The sequence below is a fragment of the Photinus pyralis genome, unplaced genomic scaffold (genome assembly GCF_008802855.1).
Source record: "Photinus pyralis isolate 1611_PpyrPB1 unplaced genomic scaffold, Ppyr1.3 Ppyr1.4_LG8, whole genome shotgun sequence".
In the NCBI taxonomy this organism is placed as follows: domain Eukaryota; kingdom Metazoa; phylum Arthropoda; class Insecta; order Coleoptera; family Lampyridae; genus Photinus; species Photinus pyralis.
In genome coordinates, this window is record NW_022170819.1 from 21,308,464 (window position 1) to 21,326,067 (window position 17,604).

A 17,604-nucleotide genomic window follows, 5' to 3' on the forward strand; every position below is an offset into this window, starting at 1 on the left:
CCATCATCTTTTATATTGCCAAGTTATGCTGTCCTTATACCAGAGATCAAGGGGGATCAACAGCGGCGTTTATATGGACTAAAGGAAGCAAGTAAACACCAAGGGCTAGAAAAATACATGAAAAGTTAAGAAACTTTCCGGCACGATAGATAAATTCCGCTTATATTTTCAATTCTTTTGCGTTAGACGTTTCTTTGTGACCGATTGAGAAATAGAAGGGACGACGGTTTATTTTTGCTTAATACAGATGGTTAGTAATTACATACGAAATTAATAAGTTAATAACATTGGTTAAGAATGGAGATCTAAACGTGGGTCTTTCGCCATTGCATAAGTTTCCGTCGCATACGTCGCATTCGTCCAACATCGGGTGAGATATGCACGTTCCTCTCGTGAAACAACCTCTCATCACATACGTGTCTAGGAGAAAAGTGTTAATAGGTTTAATTTGCAGGAAAGGGAGCACCCAAGATCGAACACAACTTTTTTGTAAATTTTTACTGCTAATTTCACCCCAACATCACAGAAATTGGAATCTTTTCAGTGGATTACCTCAAAGTAAAAACTCTTCCACCCTTAATTTGTGTTCTCTTACGTGTTCTTCAAAAATAAGGTTTTTTTAAGCTTCCTGACCGGATGGTTCAAATCGTTTCTTTACAGTTACTTAGTTTACGTTTGTTTTCCTGTTTTCAACGTTTATTTAGATCTTCATACACGATTATTTAGGGAACATAGCAGCGATTTTGCGTCTTGTACTTTTACATCTTTGTGTGGTATTCTATTGTTGTCATAATAGCTTTAGGAAACAAACAAGATTTAGGGGTAACAATCTTAATTGGTTTTATGTACTCCAAACCGCAGCGTAGAGCAGGAACGAAGCAAACGAATCAACGATTAAAGATGGCCGTTTGTCGTTAATAAGAAGCTATTTTGTAGGTGGTACTTTAAAGAAATAGGTAGGAGTTAGTCTGGAGTAGTTGTGGAGGCATTCGTTAGTGGGCCGCGGAAGCATCAAACGTGTAGGCCGCAATTTAGTTGATTCGGGTCGTGTTTACTAGAGCAAACAGTGTGTTGTGTTAAGGTGCGTCTCCAGAAAAAGAAACTACCGCCCCCCCCTCCCAAAAAGCAATAAAATAGAAGTGACAGCTTTATAGATGCGACACCACGATATATATTATGGAGATAGACCACTTAATCGCGAAATATCCACGTCTTCGCATAAATAAGAGGCGTGTTCGGTAAAGGACAAATTATTCGAGCGCGCAGATATACGTTCATGCAACAAAGAACCATTGTTCAAAGTCACGTATGTCAACGTTAGTAAAATCAAAAGGAGATCGAACTTTGTCATTAGAATGATCTCCTTCATTAATAAAAAATTATGGTGGAAAATTGGTAATTTGTAAAACTAGTTCGTTTGCATTCTATAAACACATGAATTAACCGTTCAAAAAAACTACGTCCAGAGAAAATTTCATTCATAATATCGAAGAAGTTTGCAGACGAAAAGTTATTGTGGCAAGGAAGATGTTCCGAGCTTATTTTTGTATTAACGGCCTTATCTACTGAAGGACATTCTGTTTAAGGGGTACAGGGTAATGCGGTGAATGACTTCCTTTAAAACTTGAACATCGGTTCGAAGGTATTGAGTACAAATTATGTCATCTAAGTAGCTGAATACATTTGGTTTCAGATCAGTTCCAATAACACGAACTATTAACCTTTGCACAACATCGTGAAGTCCACGGAACTGGAAAAAACCTCTGGTAAGTACTGTGAACGCAGTATATGATTTCGATGGTATCTGCCATATTCGGACTTGATATTGAGTGTCGTTAAAGTATCTTGCATCCCTTATCTTGTCGAGTGTGCCGCTAACGTAAGGGAGGGGATAGGCATCTGGTTTGTTGACTTTATTTTAGTGACTATCAGTGAAGTTTAAAAAATTATTAAGGAAAATCTGAATCTGTGTTTTCTTAAAGATATCAACCTCTAGGCAAATTTGAATCCTCGTGTATTGCATGTAATTTTACTATTTATGAAACACAATGAGCAGAGATAGCTACGAAAGTCTTCAGTTAGGCGATATCATGATTTGCAAAAGGGACCAAAGAGATCTGGTAAAGGTTTGAAGATACCTAGAACAACCTCTACTCTGAAACACCTTTGAATTCTTTGAAAAACAAGTTGGGTAATCCTTCTTGGTGTTCTACGAATCCTTATCGAAGCTGGGCGGCCTACCGACGTTAAAAATAGCAAAATAAACATAAATTTATGATAAACAAACGATTTGGGTCATCAAAAAAATACTTTCTATAATCTATAGGGTTCGGCAAACTACCGAGTTTAAAAAATGAGCATACGAAGTATAATCGAGAATATTCATGAAGTTGGAGTCCTATTCGAAAAATCCGAAACATAATATGGCAAAAAATATGGATATTTCGATATCGGTAGTACTCAAACTTCACCTAAGTATCTTCTTTTAAATTTACCTTGCTTAGAGTATAATTTGGCACATACTTCTCCCAAATTGCACACGGATATGGCGGTACGCTCGGGATCGAATTCGTCACCACAAAACGCATATGTCAAAGAACGGCACCTGTAGCATGCGATGTTACTCACTGAAAATTGTTGAAAGCAAATGTATCTCGGCGCAAGTTACGCTACGTACCATTTACTATCTGTACATAGAAAATCAGAAATCCCAAGATTAACTTCTTGTTAAATAAACAATTCATTTAAGTTCCGTGGGTGCTAAAGCTTACCAGTGTAGTATGGAATGACATTCGTTTGACAAGTTGGGCGTGTGTATTTTGATTTCCTTAATGCAGCTCATTGCAGGTCAAAATAGAGGAAGGGCGTAGTGGAATGGGGATTCTGGAAGAATTTTTTTTACTTCTACAATTTGCCCGCCCAAAAGATAGCATCACCTACAATGCTCGACACGGCTTTCGCTCAGAAATAAGCCAGTTTAAAGAACATTGTGTGGATTTTCCCTTGAAAAAAAATTTAGATAAGTCGGTAAAAGACCTTGTTATCCTTTTATTTCCAGACGTAATTTTGTTTCTGTTCGCTATAATGCGGTACATGTATGAATCTTCCTAGGCTTCACAAAATATAAATTCGGAAAGTTACGCGAACACCCGTTACAAGATTTAAATGAAATTTGGCGTCTGACAATCTTTGAACATGAAAATTAGAGTAGTTTTTGAAAAAAATTAATCTAAAATTTTTACCAGGTAATAAACGAATCGTAAAATCGAAAATTATTACGCCTTGCAAAATTGACATAATAAGAAAATGACTTAAAAAACCCTCAGATACCAAATTTCGAACCTCTTCAATCTTGCGATCTTTTGCTTAGGATCCTACCCAAGTAACAAAATCTCATGCTCTTAAATATACAACAAAAAAATGGGTAAAACAGTAGATCCACATACTATAGACATAGCAACTAATCGTTTTCTGCTGCCACATGCATAAAAAACATTAATAAAATCGGTGTTTGTTAGCCCGTTTGGCGTGTGGAATTCGGCGGGTATATAAGTACTTATAGGGTATATTGTAAGCCAAACTATCGGCGCGAATCTATTTTTTGTTATTTTATTTTATTTTTGTCTTTATTTTTGATTGGGCGGGATTTCAGCCAAGGCTGCTCATATAAATTTTTACCATGAAAGCGTTGGAGCCCAAGGTGCACAACGCTCATTGCGGATATAATTGGAGCGGTTGGACTACTAAAAGACCAGTTTATCAATCAAATTTGTGCATCTATTTTGTTTGTGCGACGTGCTAATAAATTTTGAATAAAGTGGCAACCGGTAAAAAGATTGAAGACAATTCATTCGTGCTTTTGTTGATTGTTAAAACCCTAAGATAATTTTATGACATTTTCTATTGCGGAATATTGGTCAATTAATCCAGTGAATAAACCAAAGTTCTGCCATTAAAGTTCGAAAAACTCGGATCCCGGATTGTAATACATCTTTCCAGATTCACTTTAAACGAGCCGTCAAACTTACCAGGGAGTTTTGGTTATGTTGGTAGAGCAAAATATTTATTTATTACCAATTTCATCAGCGAAACTGCATAACAAATTGACGCATTGCTTTGATTCACAGGAAGTGGGTTTCCACTCCACCGACAGACCAACGGATCGACAGATCGACAGACCAAGGAACCAAGGAAAATTGTTATAAACAGAAAGAAAATTTGTAAAAGGAAAATGCAATTTGGTGCCATGACAAATTATTTTCATCAACATATCTGAAATTTTACGGGCAAGAAGGGGAGGGGGGCAACATGTAAAAAATTCATAGAAATTCATACGTAAACAGAATAGAAAACGAAGAAGGTGTAATATATGCGCGAAGAAAGTATACAGGAGACGTACAAACTATAAAAAGGAAGTAAAGTAGTAGATGAACGCCTGAAGATAGGGAGTAAAGCAGACACAAAGAAGATAAGGAATTCGTCAAAGTTGGCCAAAGGAAAAGCGCAAGAGCTGGAAACCATGTGGAAGGGTAGGGGGGTAGACATCTGTCAGGATACGTTAAGAGTGAGGAAAGGAGGAGTGAAGGGGAAGCTTTCGAATGACCCATCACGTGACTTATGTTTCCACTCAAAATATTCGAAATGGCACCCTGTATAATTTTTTGCATGATTCTTAGTACATATTCATTGTCTTTGGTCTTACATTAGGGAAATTTCGTATCATTACCAACCTTAACTAAGGTTCCCATGGTTCCTCACTGAAAATTTTGGCTTCGAGTTGAAATAAACTTAGTAGGAGGCTGTCATTCACTGTAAGAAATTTCAATATGTCAAAATTAAAAGATGAAAATCCATTTTGTTTTCGGGCTAGCTCTATTGGTAAACTTCCCGAAATTAGCATCAAGGCTAATCATGTGTTACAAATGCGAGTCGAAACTTGGCAAATTTTGCGGGCAGAAATTCGACCAATGCAACAAGCGGATTGCAAGGATCACTTGCCCCAAATCGGACGAGGCATGCGCCCATTTGGAATCGGCGTCAGGTACTTCGTTAACGCGGTTGGTTAGTGAAATCAACGTCAGTTTTAGATAACTTAATAAAGCGAGGTTGTAGAAACGTTGAAATATGCAAGCAATTGACCAATTTAGATTATTGCAATATTTGCGAGACGGATCTGTGTAATAATTCAACGGGAGCGCGTCTCTCAGTGTTGACAATAATCATTTCCTGCTGCGTTATATTCTTTTTATGTTAAATGGCAGGAAGATGTAAACTTGCTCCTTTATTATACTTCCACTTTATCATTTTATATGAAAATATAACTAACAACGAAAGGCAAATTAGTTTTAATGAAATAACTTTCCATTGAACTTCTTTGTCATGCTAATAAAGTAATAGCTAAATATAAAAGTCAGGAAAATGACACATGGCTGGCGAGGGAATACCGAAGTACGAGGCCCCTTTAATTTACGAGTTGAGTAGTATCATTTTATTGACGAGTTTTGTATTAAATTTTACCCAAAATCGTATTTTACGGAACTTTTGATTAATGTCAATCTGTCAATGATGACAGTAGTCATTATAGACATTTAGCAACGTCACAAGTTGGTATGTATATATTTTTTCTTTCCCCCCCTGAGATCTTTTGACACCCCTTCCGTTATCATCTCCTTGTAGCTTTTACTTCGTATTGAGTTCTGGATTTCTCTCTCTTGCTGAACTTGGTATTTGTTTCTCTCTGTTTGTAAATTCTTTTCCCATCCTTTCCCTTATTTTTCCTCTCCTTTCAATGTCTGCCCATCCGTATCCGCTCTCTTATAATATCTTTCTTTGTTCCAACCAAATTACTTTTCTTCTTCTCACCTTTCCTCGAATCTCATTTTACCGCCCACACGCCACTTCCTCCTTTTTCCTTAATTCCCTTATTTGTGCGTTTTTCCCATTATTTAATTCATGCATCGGGTATCATAAATATTTAATTTCTTTTACTTTCTCCACCCTTTTCTTCCTCCACTTCCATTCTACCTCCCGCTTCATTCCTCCCCTCTTCCCAAATATCATCATCTTCGATTTTTCGACGTTTAATTCCATTCCTTTCCTTTCCCAGTACCAATCTTTTGATCATTTTCTTCATCTGTTTTGCCAATATTACTGTCACCAGCGTATGCCAGGAACCATATCTTCCTTCTTCCCACTACGATTAAATTAAATAAGGTTGGGATAGGTGGACATACCTGTCTCAGTCATTTTACTGCCCACAACACTTCAGACCAAATAGCCCCTTGATTCATTTCTAAGTTTCTATCCTCCATCGTTTCCCATACTTTTTCCCTTTCTACCATGTCAAAAGTCGCCTATATATCCATGATGAAAAGCGCTATCACTTTTTTTCCAAATCTATTTCAATCAGTCTGTGTAGCCCATATGTAGAATCCATCGTTCCTCTCCGTTTTCTCAATCCCATTTGTTTTCCCTAACATCCTTTTCTCCTCTATTCCTCTTTCTAGCCTTTCGTTTTTAATTCTGTTCTAATTTCAAAGCCGAAGTAATAAATAGTTCGCGCTGTAATAAATTGTGTATATGCGCGTGATAAATAATATTTTAACTGTTATAAATCAATTTATTTCAAGACTGTTATACATTTATTATTAATTAATTGTAAATACAACACAATAGGTACCTTTCTCTTTTTGCAAATCGGCATTATTACCCCTTCATTCCATTAGTCCTTCCGTTAGTCCTCCCCTTTTCATATATTGTTTATTAGTTCCATCAGCTTCTCCTTGATAAACTGATACCATCTGTAGCCAAAATCCATGCCTCGTTTCGTTATTTGTCCATCCCTGCCGCTTTCCCTTGCTTCAGTCTCTTTAATTGCTGCTTAATCTCTTGATATCTCGTCTCCTCCTCTCTTCCATATTCCTCTATCACACCACCCTCTTTCTCTTGATTTCTTTATAGTATCTTCATAAAGTGCTGCTTCCAATCTTCTATTTGTCATCTTTTTTTTTCGTTGTCCCTCCTTTATCTCTCCATCATTGTTCTGTATCTATTTGTCTTTTCTGTACGCTCTCTGGCCCACCATTCCTTTTCCTCCATTTCCGTTCTTGTACCTGTTTCCACGTTGTAGCTTTTTAATACTCTCCTTCATGATTTTCCACTCCTTCACTGTGTTTTCTCCTATTCCTGATTGTTCCTTTAGTCTCCCTCTATCAGGGAGTTTGCGGTAACTTATTCGTGTATATTGGATTTGTTAATTGTTTATTAATCTTTTTTTACATGCATAGATGGACTGACTTTTGTATGAATATTGTTTTTCCAACCTGAATAAGGCGCTATTTTGTCACGCTTCACGTATGTAAAATAGATGACGCTGCCGGGAAGATGGCGGACTTCATTCTGCATGTCGGGTTTTTTTATTGTCTCAAACAGGAGAAGTCTTACTGGCGCGCTTAATTCGTTTGTCCTTGACAGCGTCTGCGACTCTCCTTTATGCGACAGAAATACGATTACACAACGAGCACGTTAACTGGTAATACTTCCGCTATCAATATTTTTCCGCGTAGATGAAAGTGACGTTAGAATTAATTCACTGCAAGTTTTTTTTCTCTTCTAATTGTAACTAACGAAATTCGCATTGGTAAAATTTACGTTCTAATAAAAACCAAAATACCCATAATCACCACTGGATTTTTTGTATGCTCAAGTTTATTTTTGTTTGCTGTGCTAACCCAAATCCTGAACTAATCTCGCCTTTGGTGCTCGAAATAAAGCTAATATCTCGTTGACCAAGACCGAATGCATCCCAGAAACCTCCCCGTAAGGGCCCCTACTATACTTTCTCACTAACTATCACCCTCAAAGTGACTTCTTGTCCATGAAGCACAGGCATACCTATGTACTTGTTGATTTGTTTCCATCATTTTTGCACTACCATTTAAATAAAAGCTAAGGTAATAAATAAAATCTCACGTACTGAAATATGCCGATGATTATTCAGTGGTTTGGAGTAGATCAGACCATTTAAAATACGAAGTTTGGCTCTAGACAACTCGACTCCAGACATCCGGAACCCATTATGCAAACAATGCTCTAAACACGCAGAAAGGACGGTTGATAATTCCACTACTCGCTTACGAACAATTCCACCAAATATAATTCATTGGAAAATAGGCCCTCTAAATTTCCACACCCTGAACATGTTCTATCATATGTAATGTAATGCCTGCTCCCTTGAAATCCAAAAAATGTCAAAATTTGAAAAAATCAATTTCAAATTTCGAGCTACCGTACCAGAATTAATTCTAATCAAAAACCTAGAACTTCCTAATTGCAATTTCGCAGTTTCGCTTTAATCCAAGAAACGCTGCAATTATATATGTACCTGCATGGACGAGAAGATGGTATTTTATAGGAGGCTTTTAATTGGCCGGTCTGTGTAACTTTCAAACAATAAATTTATTTCTTTGGAGCGAAACTGTTCAAAATACGGAGTGAATTTCCAACAGAAAACCGCTGAACACAAGCCACAATGGACTTTCACCAGAACAACGATACTCGGGCATATTTCACCCACAATAAAGTAACTGTGGGAAAACAGACATAATCCCGAAGAAAGTTTCTCATAAAAATCACGTCGCCTATAATACGCTTACTTTGAAAGAAAGCAATACCGCTCGACAAGAACGGAAGCCAAGTATCGAACAAAAAGTGACGTTTTAATTATCTACGGGCGACAGAAGACAATCAACCTCTAAGACCATTACACTCCTTCCCTTCTTTTGAAATTATTTAAACTTAAAAAAAGTCAATTAAAGAAGTGAACTTGAGGTTCTACCTGCCTTTAATTAGAGAGCGACCCTAATCGTAATTTAAACGAGGACTCCTTAAACCTCTTTAAGGAAAAGTGTATGCCGGGATATTTTTTAATATTAGATACCTGCCGAATCATTAATTTTACAAAGCAGAGCTTAAGCTGAAGGGGATTATCTCGGAGATGGGGATTTTGTCTTAATATTTTTTCCGACCTATTATACGGTATCATTGTGAATGTAAGTAAATCTGACGCGTTATAACTGAGTGTGTTAGTTAGTAATTGGAACATTCGTTGTTTCTAGAGCACTATTCATGTCAGTACTTATGACAATATCTTCGTCAGCCAAATAAAAGGGATATTGAGGTGACCCTCTTATCTCGAACGCTCTGTATGTATGCAAAGTAAATATTATGGTCTGTGCATCAGAAGATATGCGAGATAATGCATCCTCCGAGTTTAACCCCCTCCCTTCCCTTAATTATTTCTGCCACCACATCTTCAATCCTTATTTATTATAGTTTATTGAATTTAACGTCACGGTTATGCTTTTATAACCCGAGATTGTAAGGATAATGCGTGATCGATCAAAATGTTGCCTTTGCTAGTAAAGTTATTGGAAGTATTGATTCGTATTGAGTATTAATTACAGTTTTAATGTCCGATTGCCTCTGTGTCAGACGTTAGCATTGCTATTTCGCAATATTTTATGTGCAGCGCGATTCACTACCCTTTTGATTTTTTTATTGTTGTTTGGTTACTCGTCTGAGTCTATCAACCTCTGAGCCAAAACAATTTTTTTCGAATAACACAAGTACACATAATACTTCTTTTGGAGACATTAATAATATATGGAACACAATTTTGTGGCAATCTGAAATTAATTGTATTAAAAATTCTGCACCTTCCTTAATAATTGCGCACAAAACTAAAAGTTGGTGGGCTTCTGTACATAAGCAAATGAGCTTCTCATCAGTAGTCCAGGAGCACCACGTCAAAGCTATTCTGATGATGAAATGAAACTAAACGCGTTTTTTTAGGGTGTAGTAATTGAAACATTTGCTTATGGAAGGAATTTAAATTTTGGACATGTAAATTTCCGTTAGTGAACTGTCCGTTTTAGAATTCGAGTTAATGTCGGAAACGTTGCACGGCGCAAACAAGGTTACATGGGAATTACATTGCGCGACTGACAAAGAAAAAGAGAAAAAAAAAACTAGTAATACAATTAAAATGCGCAATTTAACAACAAAGTTAAACGTTTAGTGCATTCATTTTTATTTGCATAAAAGCGATGGGATTTAGTCCTGATTATCGTAACCCAGTTTAAGCTCTCTCGCCGTTATATTTTCATTTTATGAACGCATGAAAAACCCTTTGTTGCTTATACACTTTAGTGGTAATAATTTATTTAAGTTGAATTTTTAACGCGTTTCCCGTTTACTTTTGACCTAAGGGCGGGTTTTTTCTACTCGCACGTTGCGTGTACGAAACCGAGATGTATCACTACCAATTCATGGACAAAATTTGATTGCTGTATACATTTTTAAAGCAAAAGAACCTATAAATGGCAGTGTGTGGGTCGTAGCGGGATCGTTTCATCATTTTAGATCTATATTAGCCGAAATTGAGGTATGAGATTAACTTTAAGGGTTGTTTGCCGTTTTTCTGTCAATGCTGTATCAATCATCAAGTTTTAAACCGTGCAAAGCTTTGTTCTTAATTACTTATGCTGTTCTTATCCTGGGGTCAACAGCATAAGGGTTCATTCGTTCACCTGGTAAATCAAGGGTTTATTTAAACACACCCTTAACCCACAAATGCCTTCAGAATTATTGTTGTAACCAATATCAGATATTTTAATAATTAAGAAGCTTGTAAAATACCAAGGGATAACTAAAAGTAATCTAAGGAAAACAGTTATTATGAAGATCCCAAAATTTCAAAAAATTCGGAAATCCTAAAAATCATTCTTACGGGAGAGTTTTTTTTAACAAATGGTAATACAAGAAGATTCACATGAGAGTCCAAAAACGTTCGTAAAAGATGGTTTGAATTGAAATTTTCAAAACTTAGGAAGTCGCCAAAAATAACAAGATGGACCAAGGCTTAAAAATAATCACAATAATGTAAAGAAAACATCAAGATCTGACAAATTAATTGTAGAGACTAAACGTAATCAATCAAAAAAACAAAAAGGATACTAATTATCCTTAGTCCACGACGTCCCGAAAGACCTCACGTTAATTATACCCGTTCAAAAAAATTGCACAATCTGCTTATCTTCTTAAGAATATTGCACATTAGTAGTTATTTGAAAAAGTTCATTATCATCTTTATTTGGAAACCGTTTGGTGAAAATTGCAGGATCATTAATTATTCTTATTAGGGAACCTTCCGGGATAATAATAGAATCCATACTTGAAAGCGTCCCGGAAAAATTACATCGTGGCAAAATCGCACAATAAAGATTTCTATTGGAAACCGTCCCTGTAAGAAAGTATCAGCATAGCCCCAAAAAATTCATTTTAATTAACGCCCCTATTTCTTGAATCACAGATTTATTTATATTAACGGATACTCTACCCTAACTCTTTGTTTTTTATCACTCTCAACTTGTGATCGGTTCAAAAAGCGTTATCTACGTACACCTTGGGGTTTAGTGACAACAAGTTTTTAACTTAGTCGTTACACCTAAGGACGTTACAAATGATATTTTAGTTATTTTCATTTTGGACAATTTTTACATTTACATTTATACATAGGCTATAGGTTTCTGTTACAAGAATGTAAATAAATGGTTATTATTATTATTATTATTTGAAAACGTCTCGGAAACATAGGCCCAATCATTATTTTTACCCAAAACCGTCCTGAAACCTTCATTTTCATGCCTACTTTCTGTCAGGAAATTTTAGTTTTTATGAGAGAGGCAAAGCAGACTACGTTTCCTGCCGCTTGTCACTTTCTTGCCGCGTTTTTGACATTTCCAAATGTCTACAAAGACTCCTGTCATCACTGGCAGATTGACATTAATCAAAAGTTATATACAAAAATTGGAATTTTGTATTAAAAGACGATTTCGGGTAAAATTTAATACAAAAGTTGTCAGTAAAATGTCATTACCTGTTTCAGAAATTAAAGTACTCGCCCCCAAAGGAGCCTCGAACTTCAAAATTTCCTCGCCAGTAATGTATCCGCAGGAGCGGCCGGTAAAGAGACAAGCAACAAGAAACGTCTGCTCTGCCTCTGTCATGCAAACTAAAATTTCCTGACAGAGAGTACGCATGAAAATGAAGGATTCAGGACGACTTTGGGTAAAAAATATTAGTTCAGTGTTCGACTGAGTAGTAGGTGCAAAATTTTGACATTATCGCCAGAGCAGATTTTACTTTTCCTGTTCCCCTCTCCGGAGGAAAAAGTGTGGTTCTGGAAACAAAGCAACTTAATTTCACTGAACATTGAGGTACGAGGCCCCATTTGTGCCGAGTACTATAATTTCAGAGTGAAGTAATGCCATTTTACTGACGAGTTTTGTATTAAATTTTACCCGACATGGTATTTTAATATAAAATTGCAATTTTCATGTTAAACTTTTGATTAATGTCAATCTGTCAGTGATGACAGGAGGCATTATACAGTGATATTCATGTAGAAGTAGACCTAGGGATTTCCTATGTTTACTTTCAAATGATATAAAGTTTTCTGAAGGACGCCTAATTTTATGCAACCAAAATAACTTCTTGAATTAAGTAAAGATCTGGCTGTCATATTAATTATTAATTCGTTTTCAAATAGGAACTATTAATGTGTAATTTTCCCCACTAGTTTAGATGTAAATTTTCCTGTAGTAAATTTGTTATTATCTTAGTAAACGTTTCTTTCACATAGTACTTGGTTTTGCCGACGGAGGTCGTGCAGAGTTTTGTTTAATTTTTTTCGGCGCACGTACTTCTTTTTACAAAGACGAGATTCGATCATTACTTGCAGAAGATTACACGCCATTACAGTTACACGACAATTTTTGTCAGCCTTTTTGGGATTTTGATTTATTTCTGTTGTTTATTTTGCTTTCGACACTTCGATGACGCATTTGCGGATGTACTCGTATTTTACACGTCCTAAGGCCATTTTCGGTATGTTAAAAAAAATTACGCATACACCTTTTGACTTTGAATAATATTTTTAGGCTTCTTACTTCTGGTTTACTTTTATCCTCATTATTACCTACCGGATTGAGCTTTTTACACCGATATTTCTGAGTAGAAACCACCGCATTTAGGATTTTCTCAATATTGCGCAAGGAAGATTCATTTGGGGGGTCAACCGGCCATCTTATGAATTGAATAACGCCATAAACCTTACAGACACAAATTAGATTACTGGGTAAGTTAATGAAATTAGTCATAACAATATTGTAATTACAATAAAATCAACAAGCTTTCGCCAAGTGCATTTATTAAAACACTTAATGTATCTTAAAAACTTGGATTTACCAAATAATTCCTGATTACAAAACTTGTTTGCCTTCAAAAAATCAGTAAAACTTTCTTTAAAAAATTAAAATTAAACCATTGTGTGAGGATAATATGCTTAAACAACTAATCTTGCCATTTTTAAATAAGCGACTAAACGACCATGATTTGGACTATATCACCAAGTTTTTTAATACTCCTATAGATGCTTAACAAATCCCCGCAACCAAACTTAGGGGACGTACAACTGCACACGTGACATGGGCTAGCTGCTAGACTATAGGAGATATGAAGCTGAATTAAATTTTACAAATGTCATTCCCATGGGTGTGTCAGGTTGTTTTATAGTCTACGTGTAAATCCAGAAACTTAACTTTCCGCGACGTGAGGGATGCGTCGACTTTTGAATATTGAAAAAGTTTACAGTCTTGAAGGTGCTCTGATAAGATATGTTGCCTCTTGAAAAGATCTACTGACACCCCGTGTCCAACATTTTTAGTATATCTAGGTTTTTCGAAGTTTGTGTCATTGACTTCGACCTGCGTGACCTATAAATTAGCTCCGGAATGGTTTGGCGCCAGTCTCTCCGGCACTTAGAGTAGATTATATTATCTTAATCGGGTCTACGTGACCAAACGTACTGACGTAGGACTAACGCGGGATTGTAAGTACTAGCTGAGCTAGCGTAATTGGTAGCTGTTTAACGAATCAAATGAACTAATGGTTAAGTATGGCCGATTTCGTTAACAAAGCGCCATTTTGAGGCGTCGTTTAATCAACAATTGGGTAGGGATGCGTCAGGGAAGAGGAAAGTAGATTCATTCGGTTTTGGGCCACGGGAGTGTCAACCGCACGAATCGAAGTTTAAAATTGAAAGATTCTTCGTTTAGATATGGAGCGGGAAGTCACTTATTAAATCGGTCATTCTACCATTCAGTGAATTTTTTGTACGTAGGAATGGCGCTCCTCTTCGAATCAAAGACGAACGTTTCGGGTTACATCGAAAAAATGGTCATCATGTTTAGTTGTGCAAGATGCATAAAACGAATTCGTTCGTGGGAGAAGAATTCGCATTTCAACTCGCGTTAAATCGGAAGAGAACGTGGTAATCTAAAAATTAATAAAGAGATTGAGCATCGTACATACCCTCTCAGACCACTTGGTGTCAAATTCAACACTTTAACAAAAAAAAATTCTTTCTCCTCGAACCAAAATCAGATAGTGTGCTCGGATTTTCCAAATTTGGACGACTAGTAAATAGCATAGGCGTTATACAAATAAGGTAACGTGTATTTCAATTTAAAGTGGAGCATCTCGTTCAAGGTATTATGATTCCAACTTTGCGAACTTTCAAAGTGTTAGCATGATATATTCTGGACGTCATTTTATATCGTGCTACGCGTCCCATTTGAAATATGAATGACAGATGTCATTAGAATGCACAATCAATTGTTTCACATTATCTACCCTTACGATTAAAATGATCACTTTATCTACCCTTACGGTTAAAGAGCGTCTTAGCCTACTCATTCAAACCTATTAAAATGTCAATTTAAAATATGCCATAAAATAAAAGGGTTTATTTGATTGCAAATAACATTCGTGCATTGGATCCTGTCAGGAGACTTGGATTCAGTTTTCCGTACGTAGATTCCATTTTAAGAAAATCTCCTAACTGGATCAAAGGTGTAAATTTGTAAATCGGCGTTTTTTTCCAAAACTGAATTCAGTCGTTTTCGTTGTGCCATCCTGTATATAATAAGTATGCCGATGATAAATATAATACATAATTGTATAGAATTGAAGGGAAAAATGTACACATTGTTAAAGAAAAACACGTCTATAGGTATATCATGTAAAATTCGTTGATTAGCGTCACTTTTAACTAAATTAGCACGTGAAAACTACGCAGAAAAAGAGACTCGGCCACATTTAGCTAGATTATACATTAAAAATGTGTGGCGTTACAAAGAACTTTATTACCCTAATTACACCTAACATAATAATGTAGCTCGTTGTTCAAACAACGTTCCCGGAAACAAATTGTCAAAAAAACGGGAGAAATGAATTACTCGCACGAATGAATTAGATGTAGGTAGGTACATTAGACAAATTAAAGCATTATCGTCGTATACGTAGTGATATTAATCAGACAGAAAAAAAAGCGAAGGAAAATAAATAATAAAGCACTTACCTGTAATTAACCAGAGTTCTCTTAGGCAATCTTCTCTGCTACGTTGTATATGAAAAGGGAGATTTCCCTCGTCGCCACCTTCCAATGTTTTGAAGAGGAGAGCTCCCAAAAGAGCATAACCGGAGACTAATACCAACAGTCCCGTACGACCACATAATAAAGCCGTCAAACTTGCGCATCTTCTATTCCCGATGCTTGCCTCTTCCATTTGCTGAAACAGTAATTACGCCGTTAATATTTTTATTGTCAACTTCGTCTATTGGAAGAGGTGCGATCAGAATTTTTCATTGCGAGCAAAATAAATGAGCGCGGGTAATACGGAATGCAAGGAACATCGCTAAAGGTGATTTGTGGCCGCTCCTATTATTTTTCCCCCAACATGGGATAATTGAATTATCAGACACGAGGAGAGAACGAAACTTTTTCATTGCCCGCTGAATTATTGCTGGGGATCATTTCGTTTTAGATAAAGACGAATTGCCTTTGAACTTGAACTACATTTTTACTGCGTGTCTGCAAAGAAAGTGATGGAAACTCTTTTATTTTCGGAATGGTTCCTTCAAGATTTAAGGGGAAACTACTTTTTATCTAGAAAAATCATAAACGAGAAACACTGAATTTTCCTCTCCTTTACTAGAAAGTCAAATTTCCGTATAAATTTATCTATCTGTAGGAAGTTAGGGTCCGTATATTTTTGTTTATTTAGAAAGACAAGCACACCCTCAAATGTAGTCAGACTGCAAAAGATAGATTCGGGTAGGTCACTGACTCTCCGCTAACTAGGTATCTCAAAATATTGAGTTTTTCACCAGGCTTGCACATTTTCATTTAGTATGAGGAACTGAATTCGCACCGGAAAATCGTCCGAACATTTGCGTTCGCGCCCCGGACATTCGCACACTATAAGTTTTCCCAAGGAAAATTCACGATTGGGGATGTTCTTTGGGGTAATTGCTATGCACTCACTTTTTTGAGAATTTCTGTAGCAAACCAGTAAGCGCGCCTACAAAGTAAATTCTCTCCCGTTCGATTCTCCACTGGAATATTCCCCTTTGGAAACATCTTTCCCTCCAAAAAAATTTGGAATTTATGTGAGAACATTTCGCTTCCGAAAACCCGTTCTTAAAAAAATCTGACCCGGCATGTTCGGTTCTGGAAAGTTTTCCTCCAAAAGTTCGGCTTTCGTAAGGGTCACCCCGGAGTACACAGGTCGCAGAATATTCGCTCCCAAAAAATTGCCCCGCCGGGAAACTCGCTCGTCCAAGAATTGTACAAGATTCACGTTCAGGAAAAAAATTGGCGCGTATTTGGAGTAACGTCGACCAGTGTTTTTACATTTTTTTTCTCTTTCTTTAATAAGGTTCGCCCGGGTAAACAGCTATCAGTCACGTCTTTGTTTTAAATCGCTTTTGGCGCCCCATGGATGGAAATTTGTTTCGTTTTACACGATAAAAATAGGTAATATAATGTTTCATTTCTTACACTGCGAATTAAGCAGCTTTCGTTAGTAACATTCTGTTGGATCTTCTGTGGACAGCCTTAGAGTCGACAAACCAATGAAAATTAACTAACTATCGCCGCCATTGCTTCCCATCATGAAATACGCGTTTAAATCAGCTTAGCATAGAAAGAGAGAATGAACTTTGCACGAAACTATTCATTCTGATTTAAGTCGCCAGCCAGGGAGAATCGCTTTTGGCCAGTCAAGGGAAAAGATTCGATTAACGGCAGTAAAGCCAGTTAGAGCGATGGATTCTTGTTTGAGTCGCCAATCAGGAAGATTCGCCGGTATTCGGTTAGTACGGGTATTTTTTGGTAAAGCGAGTTTTAGAACCTAAGTAATTAAAATTAACATCCGAAATAACTGAGCTCAGAAGACAAAGTTAATAGTTCAAAGTGACGTTTAGTGTCCCCAATATCCAGTAGTCCTGGAAATGTATCATTTAGCTCCAGTAGAAAAGTTGGGTGAGAAAGTGGAGTTCCCATTTAGAAAAAGTGGTTAGTTTTCGCTGCCCTTAGCAGAATTTATGTGTAGTTACCGCGCACATTAGTTTGCCACAAAAGTGCCATCTCGGTAAGAATTAACATGATACGGAATTACGTCAAGGAATATTTTCACATTA

General features: G+C 36.6%; 1 protein-coding gene and 1 long non-coding RNA gene across 2 annotated transcripts in view; both read right to left on the reverse strand.

The window, feature by feature from the left end:
• Window positions 1-232: 232 nt before the first annotated feature.
• On the reverse strand, window positions 233-2,795 carry LOC116177875. The gene is made up of 3 exons (XM_031497030.1): window positions 2,678-2,795; window positions 2,496-2,627; window positions 233-420 (listed from the first exon to the last, which is right to left on the reverse strand). Exons 1-3 carry the CDS (start codon window positions 2,742-2,744, stop codon window positions 239-241), a joined length of 381 nt encoding a protein of 126 aa, XP_031352890.1. The 5' UTR covers window positions 2,745-2,795; the 3' UTR covers window positions 233-238.
• A 12,692-nt stretch (window positions 2,796-15,487) lies between these two features.
• The window catches only part of LOC116179591, a 37,832-nt gene continuing 35,715 nt past the window's right edge, over window positions 15,488-17,604 (reverse strand). The window contains exon 4 of the long non-coding RNA XR_004147002.1: window positions 15,488-15,692. This is a non-coding gene — a long non-coding RNA (uncharacterized LOC116179591). The remainder of the gene's footprint in view (window positions 15,693-17,604) is intronic.

Excerpts from the sequence above, each read along its gene's own strand:
- LOC116177875 (XM_031497030.1), bottom strand. The coding sequence starts at position 2,744 with ATGAATTGTTTATTTAACAAGAAGTTAATCTTGGGATTTCTGATTTTC. Across the intron at positions 2,628-2,677 it reads CTATGTACAGATAGTAAATG|TGAGTAACATCGCATGCTAC; the intron begins GTACGTAGCGTA and ends AACAATTTTCAG. Across the intron at positions 421-2,495 it reads CAAATTATACTCTAAGCAAG|ACACGTATGTGATGAGAGGT; the intron begins GTAAATTTAAAA and ends CTTTTCTCCTAG.